Source organism: Melospiza melodia, chromosome 28 (assembly GCF_035770615.1).
Source record: "Melospiza melodia melodia isolate bMelMel2 chromosome 28, bMelMel2.pri, whole genome shotgun sequence".
Lineage (NCBI taxonomy): Eukaryota > Metazoa > Chordata > Aves > Passeriformes > Passerellidae > Melospiza > Melospiza melodia.
This window is the reverse complement of record NC_086221.1, coordinates 8,797,197-8,816,799: the sequence shown is the minus strand read 5'-3', so window position 1 is coordinate 8,816,799 and position 19,603 is coordinate 8,797,197. Positions and strand designations below refer to the sequence as shown.

General features: G+C 51.2%; 1 protein-coding gene across 3 annotated transcripts in view; it reads left to right on the top strand.

Annotated features, from left to right (window-relative positions):
- Window positions 1–19,603, top strand: part of KCND3 (potassium voltage-gated channel subfamily D member 3) — an 86,900-nt gene that overhangs the window by 49,400 nt on the left and 17,897 nt on the right. For all 3 annotated transcript variants that reach the window (XM_063178244.1, XM_063178245.1, XM_063178243.1), the window contains exon 3: window positions 15,625–15,787. In XM_063178244.1, the coding sequence (XP_063034314.1) occupies window positions 15,625–15,787 (163 nt within the window). The remainder of the gene's footprint in view (window positions 1–15,624; window positions 15,788–19,603) is intronic.

The window sequence follows — 19,603 nt, the reverse complement described above, 5'->3', positions numbered from 1 at the left end:
GTAGGAGCTGAGTAAAGGTGCAAATTGCACAGATGGATTTCAGTCAGGTTTCACTGCCAGGGTCTCTTTTCCTGCTGTACAAAAGCAGCTTGCAGAAAAAACACCAAAAATACAGCAAGGTACAGGAGCAGAGGGAATGCAAACACAATACACGAATGCACAAATACACAAATAATCCACAAATCAGGTGTGACCCTATGGCAATGGTTAGATCCAGGGCCTAATCACAAGCTCTCAGGAGACAAGGACAAGGACCCAGAGGTGTGGCTGGGTGTGGTAAGAGAGGACATTCAGCATTTTCTGTGATGTTCTTGCCTTGTCCAGCCCTGTGCTGAGGCAGCAATCTGACTAATTAAAGTCCAAATCTGGGCAATTACAGACGGCAACGCGTGGCTGAGAAATAATCAGATTTACTTCTGCTGTCCATTCAGAAAAGCACCAGCAGAGCTGTGCAGGGCTGGTCAGGCTGTGCTGAGGCTCCAGCACCTGCCGCAGGTGCCCAGAGGGGAAGGTGTTGGTGCTCACAGCAGATCCGTGGTGCCCCAGTGCCATCCTGTGCCAGGACAGACAGACTGACAGACAGACAGACAGACACCCTGGGGCTTTGTCTGGCCCAGGAGCAGCAGCTGGGGGCAACCAAAGCCAGCTCCCCCTGGCCACAGGTGTGCAATTGGCACCAGGGCTGGGAATCGGGGATACTGGGGGTGAACTGGTGAGGAACTGATGTGGAACTGGGGGTCCCCTTGAACCAGCTGCTGCCACAGCCCTCCTGTGCTCCTTGGCACAGGCATTTCAAACTTTCCAGCTGGAGAACTTGGCTGCTTTATGTCCAGATTGGAATTGTAATAGCCTTGCTGTTGTAAGGAGGGCAGGGAAAGGGAGGGGTTCAGGAAATGTGCTCAAAGAGCTCATGGATTTTCTTCTTAGGGGTTTTTTGGCTGCTTTAAGGGGCTCTCGTTGGAAAACAACCGGGAGCTCAGCAGCAGCATTACAAACATTAAATGGAAACTGCAGGGGAGGAGGGAAGAGAAGGAACATGGCAGCTTTTGTTTGAAAAGTCAAATGCAGTTGCATTGATCCATCCAGCAGCCACAGCTCAGAGGCTGCTTTGTGCATTTGAGCTTTACAAAAATCTCCAAATCCTCAGGAGCAGGCTTAAGGGACTTGATCCATGTGTCAAATCCCCCAGCTGGAGCAGCACCCTGAGAGGCCTCAGTTATCCTGAACAGCACACAAGGTGGTTGCTGTCACCCCAGAGGGCAAAAGCAGATTTGGAAGGAATAATAATTTAAATGTTTTCCCTTGTTTTGCATTTTCCCCCTGCCCTGTGCAGTGACAGCAGGCACTGCAGCATCAGGAGCAGCACAGGAGCGAGTGCTGCTCCCTGGCCCAGGGATGTGGGCAGGGTGTGCTGGGAGCCAGAGCCTTTCTGGGCTCCTGCACAGTCCCTGTGCTCTGCAGCAGCTCTCTGGGGCTCTGGGCTGGATTTTGGCGTTTTGGGGTGGAGTTTTGGGTTTTATCTTTGCTTTCACATCATTCATTGCACATCAGCAGCAGAGCAGTAGCAACCACAAGCCCGGTGTGCCAGAAGAACTCCAGAAATTGGAAGTGCAAACTGAACTGAATTTAAACTCCAGAAATTTAAAGTGCAAACTGAACCCTCCCCTCTGGGGCAGGGCTCTGCTCCCAGGGTCCCACAGACAAGCAGGCAGAGCAGGCTGGTTTACCCTTATCATTAACTTGCCTTTTTAATGAACTTTTCAGCCTTTAACCGTCCTGGTGCTTGTATTGTGCACTGGCAGGAGCAGACTCACACCTTACATCAGCAAACAGAGATTTGCAAATGAACCTAATCCTGTCAGAGCTCTCAGCACACGGACACACATTTCCTGGCTGGCCAGTGCTTTGGTTTTATACCTGAATTCTCACGCAACTCAGAATCCTCGTAGGAAATTTCATGCTGCACAAAGCTGCTTATCAGCATCAAAAGAACTGAATTAAGATGGTTGGGAGAGGGAAGAAAAAAAGTGAAGAGATTTTTCAAGTAATGCTTCTGTTCCACTGGAGAGCATAGGAGTTGGGTTTGCTCTCAGCTCCAGCAGAAACTGCTCCCCTTCCTGCCCCCTTTGAAGTGCACCTGAGGCTCAGGGCTGGGCAGGAATCACTGGGCAGTTTGCACACTGAGCACTGCCTGGGACAGTTCACAGCAGCAATCAGCAGCTCCTGCAGGATCCTCAGCACAGCAGCATTAATAAACATTAAAGAGGAGTGTGGGCTTGGCATCTTTCTAATTAAGAGTGGAGGAGCTGGAGATGAGGTCAGTGCCCAGATGGGGTTGAAGGGCAGTGTAAGCTTGAGAGAATAAATTCAACCTAAAGGTCATCTATATGGATTAAATGATCTGAACAGTCAATTCCAGAGCCATCTTCTGCAATTAATATTTAATTAAAAATAGAAACACTATAAAGTTTAGCTTTTAACCAGCAAAATTATTTCATGTCCCATAAAACCTTTAAGTACCAGAGCCTGCATCCTCTCTGTCCCCTGCACAGAGCAGGCTGTGGGTCCCTGGGAAGGGCATTCCAAGGGCAGCACCTGTGAAACACCTGGGATCTGTTCCCAGTGACCACAGACAGCATTTGACAGCTGAAGGGCTCTTCCCTTTTCATCCAGTTGAGAACTGAATGCAGTTTCTAATCACATCCAAACACATCATGAATTAAAGGACTGGGCTGAGCTGTGGTCAGCAGCAATTCCTTGTTTCAGAGGGGAAGGGGATGGAGAAGAGGCACCTGGGGGTGGTCCAAGGGCAGTGCGCTGATCTCAGCCCCAGGCAGACCCTCCTGACCCTGCTCCATCCCCAGGGGCTGCAAACCAGCCCAGCAGCAGCTCCCAGAGCCAGTGGTGCCTTTTCCTAGCCCTAACCCTTCTCCCCCTGCACATCTCCCTGGACCTCTCCTGAAAGTGCCTCCTGCACGTGTTCAGAGGGATTTAAATGTTCTGTCTCCTCTGACTTTGCTGGCCCAGAACTAGGCCACCAGGAAGTCACCAGAGGAATATTTGTTCTTCAGCACTGGAGTCCTTTGTAACCTACTTGTGAGTGTTTAACCTACACCACCAGCCAGGAGCTGGAAAAGCAGGTTCAGGCTCATCATGTGAATTCTCGCCTTTGGAGAATGCAAGGAAAAGTCACTTTGTTTCTGCAAGGTCCTTTCAGTGGACTGAAGGTGGAGAAATTTAGATCTGTCACCCATTTCCTGCTTGATTTCCAAAGCTCACACTCCCAAGCTTCAGTGCCCTGGAAGTGCAGATAACACTGACTTGTCTTCATATGAGCTGGAGGTATTTTCTACAGTGCTACGAAAATAAGAAGCAATCCAGTTCAAAGACTTGTTTTTGCTTCCCTCAAAGTCAACCATAAAATTCCCTCTACTTCAGTAGTGCAGGATCAATGAGTTTTTCTCTAAATGTTTGACAGAGCTTCCTCCCTTTATTCTTGGGACTTGGTGTCCTCCTGCTTATTTTTACTGATTACAGGAGATTTGTTGTTGTTTTCAGGGGTACAGAGGTGTAAGTGCAGGATGTGATTGCCTGGAGCTCTGTGCCTCCCTCCCTGCTTTGGAGCAGCATTCCTGGACCCCTGACCTTGCCCAGCCAGACTTTCTGGTCACCACAGCTCAGCTCAGGGGCACTGCTCAGAGGAGCCTTTGGCACTGCAGTGGTCATTCTCTGGCTTTGGAGAGTGCTCTGAAACCTCTCTGAACCCTCAGCAGCAGCCTGGGAGTTCTCCACTCAGGGGAGCATCCATCCATCCATCCATTGTCCATCCATCCATCCACTGTCCATCCATCCATCCATCCATCCATCCATGGTTCCATCCATCCATGGTTCCATCCATCCATGGTTCCATCCATGGTTCCATCCATCCATCCATCCATCCATCCATCCACTGATCCATCATCCATCCATCTATCCATCCATCTATCCATCCATCCATCAGGAGTGGGAGCAGGCAGGAAAATGCAATCAGCTTTCCTCATTCTAATAAGGCAGCACAATTAATCTCTTCACTTCTCACCCAATCCCTGCTGCGTGTATAAATTAAATTAGCAGCCATATATATAGAGACATTATATATAGGTATATATATAGAGAGATATCATATATACACACAGGTATATGAAACACCCCTGGCTGAAATGTCTCTTCTAACCTGGAGATAGAAGGTGAGAGCTGAAACTGCTGAAAATCTCGGAAAACAGCACAGTCCCCATCATTCCTGCTGTGACCCAGGGATGGTTCCCATGCAGTCACATGCATGTAAAAAACCCTTTTGAAGTCTCTCATATTTTGTTACTAATTCTGCTTTGCAAACAAGTGCCTGGTGTTACTGCTGAAATATGTCAGAGCTGTTAAATGCTTGTATAAATAATAGATGGGAGGGCTTGTAGCAGGACTAAGGTCTCTCTGCATCAAGACATAGACAGGGTTATGTTTTATTAATAACCATTTGCAAACCACAGTGCAGCAGGGAGATGGCTGCTGTGCCAGGGTTTTAAAGCCCTGCTTCACCGCCAGCCCAGCCCGGAGGGGTCTCTGCATGATCTCCCCCCCTGGAGCCCTCCCTGAGGTGGGGAAGGTGCCCCCCGTCCCTGGGAGCAGCACCGGGGCGGTGCCAGCCCCTCCCTGGGCTTTGCCACCCTCCCCAGGGCTGTGGCTGAGCTGGCACCCCTGCCCCAGCTCAGTATTCTGAATCTGCAGAACTCCAAAATACCAACTTCCCATTCTGTCTCTGGGCCAGCTGTAAGAATCATCCTTGATTTCTATCCGTGGGTAATTGTGCTACAATTATGGAAAACAACACTGTGTCATGGAAGTGCTTACGGTGGTTATTTCGGCAGAAATAGCCTCGTGCATTGCTAAAAAAGCATTTTCCAGCCCCTCTACGTACAATAGGCAGTGACAGACGGAGCAGATTTGCATAAAACCACACAAGCATCGAGTTCTTTTCAAGGCACTCAAAGACTCCAAAGCAGCACCATGGGCAGCGCCCGGGAGGGATGGAGGGGGGATGCAGGGGGGATGCAGGGGAGATGCAGGAGGGATGCAGGGGGGATGCAGGAGGGATGCAGGAGGGATGGAGGGGGGATGCAGGAGGGATGCAGGGGGGATGCAGGGGGGGTGCAGGGGGGATGGAGGGGGGATGCAGGAGGGATGCAGGAGGGATGCAGGAGGGATGCAGGGGGGATGGAGGAGGGATGCAGGAGGGATGGAGGGGGGATGCAGGAGGGATGCAGCGGAGATGCAGGGGGGATGCAGGAGGGATGCAGGGGGGATGCAGGGGGGATGCAGGAGGGATGCAGGAGGGATGCAGGGGGGATGCAGGAGGGATGCAGGGGGGATGCAGGGGAGATGCAGGAGGGATGCAGGGGGGATGCAGGAGGGATGCAGGAGGGATGGAGGAAGGATGGAGGAAGGATGCAGGGGGGATGCAGGAGGGATGCAGGAGGGTTGCAGGGGGGATGAGCCTGAGCCTCTCCAGATCCCCTCTCTGTAAATCTAAACACCTTTGTAAATCTAAACACCTCCTGTGGCTGTGAAATAGTGACTGCCAGACGGCTCATGAATAGAAATGCACTTTGAAAATTGCCCAGCTGAAGGCCAGCCCTTGCTGATCCAGGAGTTGGTTATGTGTGAAAAATCACTGAAAGTCAAACCAGTCCATTTACCTGCCCAGAGCACCTTACAGGAGTCTGAAACAGCACTGAACCAACACTCATGAATATTAAAGCACTCCCCAAACAGCTCCTCCTGCCCTGGTGTGAACTGGAGAAGTGAAACCTCAGAGCAGCCTCCGGGGAATGAATTCTGTTGACATTTTACTTCGATTAAAAACCTGATCTTTGTTAAGCCGCACCTAATGCTCAAACACCAGCAAGTGTGAAGGCAGAGAACGTTACACTGGCATGGAAAATGGGAAAAAAGGGAAAGGAAAAGAAAGGAAAAAGTCTCAGAGAGATTTGAGCTTGGTCTGAGCTGCCCCCAGCCCTGCCCTTCAGTGGAGCTCGCTCAGGTGAGACCTGGGCTGCAGCTGGATCCAGCAGTGCTCCTGCTCCAGAGGGAAACCTGCAGCTCCTTCAGGGCTGGGGGACTCTGTCCCTGCATTTTCTGCAGCCCTGCAGGGTTTGGGGGGCTCTGTTCCAGTCCCTGCAGGGTTTGGGGGCTCTGTCCTTGCAGGGTTTGGGGGCTCTGTCCTTGCAGGGTTTGGGGGTCTCTGTCCTTGCAGGGTTTGGGGGTCTCTGTTCCAGTTCTGCAGGACAGACCCCTCTCCTCACTCCTCTTTCTGCAGCCCAGCCAAACAGGTGGCTCGGGAGGGGATATTAATGAGCTGAGGGGATATTAAATTAAGCTCAGGTGAACCTTCTGGGGAAATTCAAGGGAGCTTAATTGCAGAGTATTTGCTTTTAGCTTTTATTTGCTTTTATTTGGGAAATGCTTATGAGCAAACTCTGTGTTTAATGAGGAGGAAAGCACTGATGAAAAGATGCATTTCTTTTTAGCATCTTTAATCTGAATTCCTGCTGGAATTTCCCAACAGAATGCTTACAGGTGATGAGGTTGTCCGGCAATTTTTTAGTGATTACACCCAGACTAAACCAGGTGCAGGAGATGGATGCACAGCTGTGGCTGAGAGTCCTGGCCAGGGGCTGCCAGAGAATCCTGGGGCTTCTCATCTGCAGCCTCTGCTTTAAACAGGAGCGAGCTGAAACCTTGGTGCAGAGTAAAACCCTCATCTCTTGAGCAGATGTATGAGAAACACAGGATGTCAGGATTCTGAGCCAGCCATGGGCAGCCAGGTAGCCCAGCAGCTGATATCAGCACTGATAAATATAGACACTTCTTATATAAGGAGGCACGGGCAGGTCACTGAGTTTTTAGGAAGATGTTCTCATTGATTTCCAATAGGAAATTCTGATTTTAAGCGTGGTATAAAGTGGCATTTTGATATTATTAATGCCATGTTCTGGATAATATGAATGCTTAATCTAAGTGTAAATAATGACTGTGGAAAGAGTGCCTGGGCAGTGTCAGTGCAAAGAGCAGAGTCCCCTGGACAAAGAGCAGGAGGAGACTCGGGGATAGGGCAGGAAAGGATTGCTCTCACTTTCAGGTGAGGCTGAGGAGGAAAGGGCTGCCCAAGGTGACACAAAGAGCTGAGTCCATCCCTCAGAGCCTCTCCCTTTACCCGTGACCCTGCAGGGCCCCTGTGCCAATAAATGCCCGGGCAGAGGGAAGGGGAAGGAGTGGGAGCTGCCCTGGGGCTGAATCTCCTGCTCAAATGACAGATGAAGGACAAAAATGTGACGTTTATCAATGGAGTAAATATTAAAATAAAAGGATTTGGGAGGCTGTCATGATCTCAGTGCTTACATCAGGCACAGGCTGTGCATATCTTCACATTACAGCTACGGGGAGGAAAACAAACTGGATTACCAGGGCTTAGTGCTTAAGCACTCTGTTCCCCAGCAAGGCAAGGAACTCTGGCTGTTCTGTGTTGCAGATGAGATTGAGGCTGGGCAGAGACAAGGATCAAGCTGTTTTCCTCTTCAGGCACAACGATTATACCAAATAAATGACATAAAAATCACAAAACCTTCCCAGCTCATCCTCAGAAATGCCAGCAAGGCTGGGGGTATGTGAGCTCTGTAAGTCAGCCCCAGTTTCACCCTCATTTTCCTGCCATGATACCAAACCTGCCCCATCACCAAAACCTTCCACAACACCAACACCAAACCTGCCAGGACACCAAACCTGCCAGGACACCAAACCTGCCTCTCCCACTGATGGCCAGGGGAGCTCTGCCTCCCTTTTCAGGGGACAGACCTCCTACAGAAAATAAAATTATTGAGCACAGTGATGGGAATGAGGCTCATTTTACTGGGAAACCTCTGGTTCCATTAAAGCCTGAACCCACCCATTCATTTTAACAGGAAATTATTTCATTTTAAGAACAAAAGCAGCAAGAAAACTTCGCTCCCAGCAGAGCAGCAGTTGGGATGCACTGCCCGGGGTCCTCTGGCAGCTCCAGAATCAAGCACAGGGCATCATAAAGACTGGAAAAGAGCCCAAAATCCAACCTTTTAGGGACAAACAGCTGTTGCTGCACCAGTGTTGGATCCCAGCCCCTGTATGGGATGATTTTTGAGGCCCCTTCCAGCCCAAACCATTCTGGGGTTCTGTCCGGGGCTTCAGCAGCTCCTCAGTTCGGGGAAGGACAAATCCTGCTCCTGTTCTGCTCCTGTCCTCCTCAGAAGGAGGGAGAGGTGATTGCCCTCAGACCTGCTCAACTGGAGATATTTTTAGAGGCATTTTTGATCTAGCACTGGATAAAAGAGGGTTTAGACTTGCAGGGGCTTAACTGCCCCCGGGACTCCAAAGGCACAAAATGTGCCAAAAATCAGAGGAAATCTGTGAACTGAATCCTGCAGCTTAGAGCTCAGCCACTGCTTGTCCTAAACCAGAGCAGTGAGAAATCTGCTCTGTTTCCCTTTGTTGGAATCTGCTCTGTTTCCATTTATTGGAATCTGCTCTGTTCGCTTTGTGGGAATCTGCTGTTTCCCCCTTGTTGGAATCTGCTCTGTTCCCATTTATTGGAATCTGCTCTGTTCCCTTTGTTGGAATCTGCTCTGTTTCCCTTTGTTGGAATCTGCTGTGTTCCCATTTATTGGAATCTGCTGTTTCCATTCATTGGAATCTGCTCTGTTCCCTTTATTGCCATCAGTCCATTGTCCCAGGGAGAAGCCCCAGGACAGGAGGAACAGCCCCGAGTTCAGCCAGGGAAGGCCAGGCTGGGTTTCAGGAACAAAAACCAGAGAACAAACCTTTGGCAATAAACACCCCAAAAACCAGAGAACCTCTGGCAATAAACATCCCAAAAACCAGAGAACAAACAAACCCCCAAAACCAGAGAACAAACCCCTGGCAATAAACCCCCAAATACCAGAGAACCTCTGGCAATAAAACCCCAAATCCAGAGAGCAGGGCAGGGCTGCCGAGGCTCCCAGAGGGAATTTCACACCCTGGCACGCATCCTGCATCCCGCAGGGGAAGGAGCAGAAGGCAGCTCCTGGCTGAGGTGGCACCATCCGTCACTGCAAACCTCCCCAGCCCCGCCTCAGCTCTGCTGAGAATGATAAAACTCTGCGAGGGAGAAGGGAATAACAGCGACTTCCAGGCAGGGCTATTTTTCTTCTTGATTTTCTTTCTATTTGAAAGAAAAATCCCGTTAAATCTGAGGTGGTTTTAATCAAATGCAGACAAAGGAAATTGAACTATTCACAAACCAGCCTCTATTCTCCATTGGCCTTTGTTGCTTTCACTTCAAAAGTTTGTGGTGCAGGCCTGCCCAGGGGGATTCTGCATTCCTTTCATCTCTTACCATCTGATGACAAATGGCATTTTTGGGATCACCTTGGAAGGGACAGAAGCAAATACTCAGGGAATATGAACACCTTGCATTGCATTTCACATCCAGAAAGGGAAACGTGAACCAGCTGTGTGTCAAACCAACGGGAATTTTCTCATTTTCTGGAGTGCAGTGAATTCCCAATGTCATGTTTGGAGAAACCCTGGGGGAGGCATCTGCTCAGGGACAGAGATTTTGTCCCTCTGATCAACCCCAGAATGGCTGCAGAAACCTGACAAAGGACCCAGGCATTACATGGCTTTTCTCTGTACCACAATCACAATTCCTGTCTCTATCATTTATTCAGTGTTCAGCCCCCAGTGCATGTCCAGAGCCTGGCATGTGCAATGCCCTGTTACAAACACTCCATTACAACTCACTCCCTTTCTTCCAGCCACTCCTTCAACTTCTTTGAAACCAATTCCAAGTTCAACTTTCCCAGAGCCTGAAGCTTTCAAAAGGCCAATTCTTAAAAAGCTAATTAGTTCCCCATAGGCTTTTTCCTTTTATTTTTCTTTTTTGGACTCAGTAAATATTTCTGAGATTGCTTTTTGTATAATCAGTGTTAGCAGCTCATTAAAATGCACAGTATGTGGATCATTTGGAATGTGACATGGCTCAGCATGGACACTCAAGCTGCTTAAAAAGACAGAAAATAAAAAGATGAGGATGGAATGAAAGCAAAAAGGCAGCATTTCCTTTAAGCTGACACCACAGTTAAGGGTTTAAGACAGGGCAGGGAGCCTTCAGTCCTGCTATTAGGAGAACAGCCTAATTGCTCAATGTACTGCCTGCCCTCTCCTGCCTCTGTGTTCTCCAAAAAGTTCCTTTTACAGAGAGCTGAGATGCAGAAAAAAGGGTTCTCTGAGCAGGTAATTGTGTAAGGTTTTCACTCCGAGTAATATGAGGATTCTTCTTGAATTAATAATGAATGAAGTAATTTAAAAGGCCTTTAGTGTGTGCAGCCAGAAATAAATAATGCCTTAATCTGGGACATTTTATTTTCCATTAAAACAAACACTTTAAAAAGTGGGCATTACTGAGCAGCACTCGGCACTCTCATGCCAGATGCCTGCATCAGATGGACAGCAACGCTCAGGACTTGTCCCTCAGATTTCAAGCATGTTCTTGATGTTCGATGGCTGTGGAAGGCAGGGAGGCTGAGAGCATCACTTTGGGTCACAGGGGAAAATCAGCCCTCACTGAATGGGTAAAACAGAAATAAACCCCAAATCAGCCCTCACTGAATGGGTAAAACAGAAATAAACCCCAAATCAGCCCTCACTGAATGGGTAAAACAGAAATAAACCCCAAATCAGCCCTCGCTGAATGGGTAAAACAGAAATTAACCCCATTGCCATCCCCTTCTCTGTGATATTCCTTCCCCTGCTCTGGTTAATGAATGGTAATAGGGAACACTCGATTAGGAGCCTTTCATCATTTTAGGACTAGGGGCTTTAGCTTTCTGACCTACTTTTCCTGCCAATGAAATTCCATTTTTAGCTTCCACTCAAGGTCTGAATGTTACCCAAATTCAGACCATCTGCTTTAACTGCCTACGGGCTGAGGAGCTGATCCAAGCCGGGAGGAATAAATGGAACCAGTGTTAATACATGAAGTATTCTCCGCCCTGTGTGTATTAAATAACCTACTTAGTTTGTTCCTGAGTCCTCACAAACACTCCCATTCCTGCTGCTGTTGGAGGAGCGTTCCTGCCACCAGTTGCTCCCAGGTCCCCTTTTCTGCCCAGCCTGGAAGTGGCTCCAGGCTCAGCTCATCCCCTGATGTGGCTCTGCTGAGGGTTGGTCCAGCCCTCAGGGAATCCATCAGGGAGCGATTCCTCCCTTCCTGACGCTCCTCCCCACTGCAGGAGAAACAGAACCTCCTCCTCCTCAGAGCAGGACAACTCTGAATTCACTCTGTCCCTTCATCACACAAAACCCAGTCAGAAATACGAATTTATAAACCAGAACAATACCAAAAAGGCGACTTCGCCCGGAAAATCCCTGCTGAGCAACTGCTGACCACAGCTTTGCTAAGGATCCAAGTGAATCCAAGCGCTGGAGATAAGCTGCTGGAGCTGGAGCTGATAAGCATCTCCAGCCCCATCCCTGCCTGCCCGGCTGAGGGCGGCAATTGCAGCACAATTTCCAGAGCATCCATGAAAACATCACCGAGTGAGTGATGCCAGGGAAAAGGAAAACAGGAGTGTGAGAGGATGCCAGATCTCACAGCTGAATGCCCAGCTGGGGAAGTGCCCAGCTCCAAACAAGGCAGAAAATAAGGATATTTAATGTAAAAGAATCCTAGCATGAAATAGGCTCTGTGCTTCCCCGGCACGGCTGATTTGCTGCTCGAGGCTGGCATTTGACAGCCCGTTTGCAGATTCTCCTGCCTCAGAGCCACCGAGTCTGCTCACAGCTCAGCCCTGCAGGGGCCCAGCCCAAACCAGTCTGTGCTCCTGGGTCTGTAAAACACAGCTGGGCACCCCCGGGGACACCCCAGGTGGAGGGGAGGGGGCTCTGAGCAGCCTGGGGCGGTGGAAATGTGGAATAAATGGATTTTAGAAGGTCCCTTCCAGACCAATGTGGCAGAGCGGCACGGGTGAGCTCTGGGGCTCATTCCAGCTGGGTGGGTGAGCAGAGATGAATTAAACACTAAAGCAGAGATCCAAGCCCCCATCCCTGCTCCAAAGCAGAGATCCAGCCCCTAGCCCTGCCCAGGTGTGAATTCTGTGATCTAAACCAGAGATCCAAGCCCCCATCCCTGCTCTAAACCAGAGATCCAAGCCCCCATCCCTGCTCTAAACCAGAGATCCAAGCCCCCATCCCTGCTCTAAAGCAGAGATCCAAGCCCCCATCCCTGCTCCAAAGCAGAGATCCAAGCCCCCAGCCCTGCCCAGCTGTGGATTCCCTGCTCTAAACCAGGACAGGACGAGCAGAGTTTGCTGCACAGTTTGGACCATTGGGGTGACACAGCCATTTTTGCTCTGGGGCTCACAGCAGCGTCAGCAGGATTACCCGGGACCTGCACCTGTGGCATGGAGGGGCAGGGCTGCCCATGCAATATTTCAGTCTGGCAATGCCCCTGGACCCTTCCAGCTGAATTCTGGCCATTTCCCCTCCTCTGTGTGGGCCCCAGCACTGCCCAGTGAATCACTTGGAGCACAAAGAAGGCTCTCAGGCACCTGGAGAGCCACATGCTAATTCCATGCTTCATTCCAGCTCTTCATGCAAGAGGCTTTCAGAATCACAGTCTATTGTACAGCACACAATGATATTACTCTGTCCCTATTGTCCTAAAGCAGACGCTTCCAGGCTGGAGCAAAATCTTCTTCTGCCTCTCCTGTGCTGGGCACAAGGTGGAGAAGGAAGCAGCTCCCCAAGAGCTGTGGGGCAGAAATGCTGCCCAGGGGAGAGCCTTGTGTCTGCCCCAGCCCAGGAGCTGCTCCAGCTTTGTCCAGCCTTAAATCCCATCCCGTCCTCCTTCCCACAGGTGAGCCCTGCACCGAATCCAGCAGCTGGGAATGGCTCAGCTGTGATCCAGGTGGATTCCTGGCAGTGCTGGCAGCTCCTGTTGTGCTGTGCAGCTCCAGCACCCTCAGACCCTCTGCACGTTAATCACCACCCAGCTCCTCTATCAGCTGCTCTAATCAGATTATCGATCAACTGCTTAAAATGCACTTTCTCTAGAAGTTTTTTAGATGACAATTTGCCTTTTACTAAATAAATTAAAGGGAAAGTTGTGTTCTCCCATTCCAGTCAGGGGAAAAGAAGTTTTGGGGTTGAAATGCCTAATTAGCAGTGACTGGAATCCAGCAGCTGAGTTTATTTGAGTTTATTGGCACTGTAGCTGATATAAATATGCCACGGGGCCATTAGTGCCTTGTGGCGGCATCAGGACAGAAATAATCTCTCAGCAATGAATATTGCAGGAGCCGGGGGTGCCAACCGAGCAGCAGAACAACTGCAGCCCAGAGCCCTGGCAAAGGCAGGGGAGGCTCTCGGGCAGTGCCAGGGATGCTCTTGGGGCTCTGGCCCTGAGAAACAAAGCTGAGACATGCCCAGAGCCCAGGGCTGGCATTTGCACCTCAGGTCAGCTCTGTGGGGCACAGGACGTGTCCCCAGGTGCCACCTGCCAGGCCAGATGTGCCCAGGTGCCACCTCACTGGGGTGATGTCCCCAGGTGCCACCTGCCAGGCCAGATGTGCCCAGGTGCCCCAGAGCAGATCCCAGGGCAGGAATCCAGGAGGATCCTCCACAGAGAGCTCCAGTGTGCCCAGTGCCACCAGGGCCACCAGCCCAGCCCTGCAGAGCTCTCAGGGCTCCTCCTGTCACAGGAGGAACTTCTCCATCTGCCCACAAACCCTTCCTGCTGCCAGGGTTTGATCTTTGCTGCTGTTTTAAGCACTCCTCCCGAGTCCCCATAATGAGGTAACTCTCAGTCTGCGTGTAAGAACAAACCTCCCTGAGCCAGACTGTGAGCCAGACACTTATCATTGTACTCTCTGCAAATGCACAGAAGGGCTTTTTCTGCATGCTCCAGGTCACTGAGATCATGTTTGAGGCATATGATTAATTTCCAGCCTTATTGTGTTAAGGGCCAGCAGCAGAGGAGGGAGATTTTTTTTGGAGCAGTGTTAAATGAGGCAGAAGAACTTGTCACTTAGCAGAGCTTTGAAATGATCTTTGCATAGAGCAGCAGCTAAGAAGTTAATAGACATGAAGAGGCATCTATTGATTTGAGGTGTTCTGAGGGGTTTTGGTGTGGGTGAAGGCAGGAGAAGGATTCTGTTTGGGATAAATAAACCTTGGCTGAAGCATTTAACATGCAAGGAATCCTGCTCTTACCGAGCCCCCCATTCCAACAGGTTCTTGCACGGGGACAGGAGTGCAGCTGAGAAGAAAGCTGTTTTGAAATGTTTGTTTTCCCTCCTGGATGTAAATTATTCCTAGCTCTATTCCCCTCAAAGCTCTTTGTTGGTCATAGACTGACATCAAATGTAAAAATAAAGCCTCAATTTAAATAAATAATTTCTCCTTTCGACATTTGCTGCACCCAGCACCAGAACATCTCAAAGATAACCACAGAAATCCCTAAAACCATCTGATAGCAACCAGGGGTTGGTTTAGATTTCAGTTTTCAGATTTTCTCCAGAGCAGAGGCGCTCCAGCCCTCAGAGCATCCCTGTGGCCTCCCCTGCACAGCTCCACGTCTCTTTATGCAACACAAATCACAGCAGAAGATTGTTGGGTCCAACCCAGGGCAGAGCTTTGTGTGGATATTTTCCAGCTGGTCTCACGTCCCTGAGAATTCACCTTTTACTGAATGCAGACTTTGAACAAGCCCCAGATTTCTGCCTGTGCAGATGGCAGGGAAACTGCTGGGCTTTGGAGTGGAGGTGTAAATCAGCTCTCATTTGCACCTGCATGCCAGGGAACGGAAACCCACGAGCTGCTCCCCAGCAGGGGCAGAGTTTGGGGTTCGCTGGGGCTCATCTGCATGGGGAGGGGACACAGGGTGCCAACACCCAGCAGAGGGGCTGTCTGTGCTGAGCTGGGCTGCCAGGCTGGGCAGGGGCTGTGCCAGGGGGGCAGCACCAGGGGCAGGGTGGCAGCTTCAGGGGCAGAGTGGCTGTGCCCAGCCCAGGGTGGCATCTCCAGGGGCAGAGTGGCTGTGCCCAGCCCAGGGGGGCAGTACCAGGGGCAGGGTGGCTGTGCCCAGCCCAGGGTGGCATCTCCAGGGGCAGGGTGGCTGTGCCCAGCCCAGGGGGGCAGTACCAGGGGCAGGGTGGCTGTGCCCAGCCCAGGGGGGCAGTACCAGGGGCAGGGTGGCAGCTTCAGGGGCTGTCCCTGGCACGGGGCTCTGAGCTCCAGTGCCACCCCAGAGCTGCCCAGGCCTTGCTGAGGCTCAGGGTCTCAGGAGGACTCTCAGGGGTCTCAGGAGGGCTCAGCAGGGTTCTCCTGTTGCTTGTGCCCACAGCTATGGGGACGTGGTGGCAGTACCAGCCCAGGGTGGCAGCTCCAGGGGCTGTCCCTGGCAGGGGGCTCTGAGCTCCGGTGCCACCCTGGAGCTGCCCAGGCCCTCTCAGGGCTCTCAGGAGGGTTCTCAGGGCTCTCGGGGTCTCAGCAGGGCTCTCCCGTGTGTTTTGCCCACAGCTACGGGGACATGGTGCCCAAGACCATCGCGGGGAAGATCTTTGGCTCCATCTGCTCGCTCAGCGGGGTGCTGGTGATCGCCCTGCCCGTGCCCGTCATCGTCTCCAACTTCAGCCGCATCTACCACCAGAACCAGCGCGCCGACAAGCGCCGGGCGCAAAAGGTAAGAGAGCCTGTCTGTCTGTCTGTCTGTGCATCCTGCACCACCAGAACCAGCGCGCCGACAAGCGCCGGGCACAGAAGGTAAGAGAGCCTGTCTGTCTGTCCATCTGTCTGTCTGTCTGTGCATCCTGCACCACCAGAACCAGCGCGCCGACAAGCGCCGGGCGCAGAAGGTAAGAGAGCCTGTCTGTCTGTCTGTGCATCTGTCTGTCTGTCTATCTGTCTGTCTGTGCATCCTGCACCACCAGAACCAGTGCATTGACAAGCGCCGGGCGCAGAAGGTGGGTGAGCCTGTCTGTCTGTCTGTCTGTGCATCCTGCACCACCAGAACCAGCGTGCCGACAAGCGCCAGGCACAGAAGGTGAGTGAGGGAACCCTGTCTGTCTGTCTGTCTGTCCATCCTGGGCCAGAAGCAGTGCATTGACAAGCGCCGGGCACAGAAGGTGAGTGAGGGAACCCTGTCTGTCTGTCTGTCTGTCCATCCTGGGCCAGAAGCAGTGCGTTGGCAAGCGCCGGGCGCAGAAGGTGGGTGAGCCTGTCTGCAGCAAATGGATGGCTGTGTGCACAAACCCCTTAAATCATCCCCAGGAGCTCTTTATCCTCCTGGCTGCTTCGCTCCTCTGTGGTTTCAAGCACACCCATCCAGGAACATGCACTTATCAGCACACAGACCCCTCAAAGCTGGGGCTGAACACTGGGAACACACAGAAGCCCCTGGAAATGTGAAGGGATTATTGAATATTCCAAATTCTGAACAGTTCTTGCCAGTGGAAGCTCCCTGAGTCACTGAGAGAGCATAACAGATTTACTATATCTCTATTTCAATCTGCTAAATTACACCACAGCCAGAATCAGGTTTTTACAACAACTGCAAACCAAAGGCCTGAGGTTCTTTTTCTCTCCATGGGATGCTGCCTGCCAGAAATGCGAGACTCAGGGGACCTGATGGAGAACAGTAGTAGAGAAAAGTGTTATTTGTGCTCCAGGCAAGCATCTGGGCCGTGCCTGCTTCTCCTTGCATCCCAGGGAGTGACAGCAGAGAGCTCAGAGACAAGACCCACAAAACCACAACGTTTGGCACTCACAACACAAGAGGGGAGCAGCAGGGAGGTGCAGGAATGAGCTGCAGCCTCAGCACAGGGCAGCCCCTCTCTCCAGGAGCAAACCAAGATTTCTCCCTCCAATTCCGCTTTTCCTTTGGCCTGGAATCCACTTGGTAACAGGGAAAAGTCCCAGCACCTTTGATGCCAGTGTGATTGATTGCAGCTTTTATAAAGCTTTGCTGTATTGACACACACAGTGTATAATTTCCCCCCATTTGAATTTCTAATTCCCTTGATATTGGCGGAATTTCTCAGTTAAGAAACTTTTCTCAAGTCAGAAGAGTGAGTAATTTTCACATGATCAGCACTGCATAAATACTAAAAAGAGGAAAGGGAGAGAAGCACGTTAGTGACAGTGCCTCTGGAGCTGGTCAGGGTGTGCAGGGGGACACTGAGGATCTGCTTTGGTACCACACTTGTTCCAGCATCATCCCACACTGCACTGAATCCCACCTTCAGAAACAGTTAAAACTCTGCCCCCATCTCATTGAAGTTACAAAGAATTTTGCATGGCTTTTGCAAGAAGGTTTTTTGGGAAAATCTCTTTGCTCTCTCATTCCCTGAATATGAAGAACCCATCAGCAGCAGCTCCTTAGAGCAGAATTTGGGAGCACACCAGGAATTTAGTGGATTTTGTTCTCTTTGAAGGGAGGAGCAGATCTTGGACATGTATCAGGATAAATGCTGTGAAAGTTCTGCTTAGTTTGAGAATCATGACTCTCATGATGTACAGGTAGATTTCAAGACGAGGCTCTAGACATTATTAACTTTTTATATGAACTCAGACTGAGATTTTCCAGTGACCAATAACCAAGGCAGAAATCCTGCATGAGCATCAGGGTGGCTGGATTGACATTCCCAGGGCTGCACCCCAAAACCCAGAGCCCAGCCCAGCCCCAGCTTTGCCTCTCCACTGCTGAGGGGGCCCTGGTCTAGCAGGAAGAGGAATTTAAATAACGTGAATAAAGTACCAGGAGGTGGCTGTTACTCACCAGCATCTATTCTTCAACTAACTGAGGAGAAATGTTCCTTAAAAAGAAGAAACCCAGTAAAACACAAAACCCAGCTACCAGTGATCTAATCTCTTTAAAGATAAATTATTCTTTGCCAAACCTGTGCTGTGAGACAATTAATTACCAGGAGATCTGGCAAATCTTAATTCATTGTGCTGTGGTATCAAATTCTGTCCTCTGGCACGCTGCAAGGAGCAGGTCAGTGTGACTGGGAGATGGATTGATCACTTGTGACAAGGCTCATTTTGGTAAAACTGCTGTGTTTTTTTCCTTCCCCAACGACTTTTTCCCCCCACCCCTTTTTTTTTTTTTTGACTGATGTGCTAAGAATAGACATCCCTGACTTTGAAACGATGCTGCTCCTCGGTGAATGTCACAGCCTGGGATCTAACGGAGAATGTGACACTTAAAAGGTCTGACAATAGAATGGCTTTGTAATTCAGATGGTGCTGGAGGAGCCCCTCTCTGTGCTCGGCTTGCAGGAGAAGGAGCTGGGTGGGGGCAGCACCTCCCACCTGCCCACCCGGCAAGGAGAGCAGAGGCAGCTGCTGACAGCGCGGGGATGCTGCTCCTTTGGCAGCACACCATGGCTTGGAGAAGGGGTGAGCAGCCCCCAGACACAGATCATGGTTTGCAGGAGGGGTGAGCACAGTCCCAAGCACAGCTCGGTGTCCCCACCACAGTTTGGAAGCTGCAGAAGGGGTGAGCAGCCCCCAGACACAGGCCATGGTTTGCAGGAGGGGTGAGCACAGTCCCAGGCACAGCTCGGTGTCCCCACCACAGTTTGGAAGCTGCAGAAGGGGTGAGCAGCCCCCAGACACAGGCCATGGTTTGCAGGAGGGGTGAGCACAGTCCCAGGCACAGCTCGGTGTCCCCACCACAGTTTGGAAGCTGCAGAAGGGGTGAGCAGCCCCCAGACACAGGCCATGGTTTGCAGGAGGGGTGAGCACAGTCCCAGGCACAGCTCGGTGTCCCCAGCACAGGGACTGGGACAGGCAGGGCTGGGGGTGGCACAGGAGAGCCCCAAGGTGAGAATTGAGCAGGGTCATTCTGGATCTCAGCCTGGGCAAAGCCAAGTTCAAAGGGCACCTCTCACCAAGTGGGGAGCCCGCAGCAGCAGGGAAATGGAAATGCTCAGATGCTGTGGGGGGAAAGAAAAGCCCAGCCCTGCTTGAAGTGCATTTATCTGTAAGAGTTAGATTTGCTAAATGAGCCTTGCTGCTGGAATAGCTGATAATCCCAGGGGATTGGCATGGCCTCAGTGCCACAGGGGCTGCCAGCAGTCCCAGCCCTGGGTAAATCACAGGGCTTGGTTTCAAGCCTGCAGTAAATGTGCTTTTGACGACTGCAGCCTCGCAGGGTGTTCAATTCATCTCATTTATTATCTGGTGCCCCTTGGCTCCCTGAGGACAAGCAGTGCACTGCACAGGCCTGGAGGCAGGTCCTCATTCCACCCTGGGGCTGTGGGCTGCCAGGAGAGAGCCAAGCACAGGCTGGGGCGAGGCAGGGACAGCCAGGACAGAGCAGCTCTGTGGAGCTGCTCCCACACGGAGCAGAAAGCTGAACAATGCCAGGCTGGGCAGAGCCCAGGGGACAAATGGGTGAGGCAGGTGAGGGACACCTTGTCTGGGGATGGAGGGAAGGATCCATCACTGAGCAGCTCCAGAGCAGGGAGGGATGCTGGGCATGGGGGACAGAAAG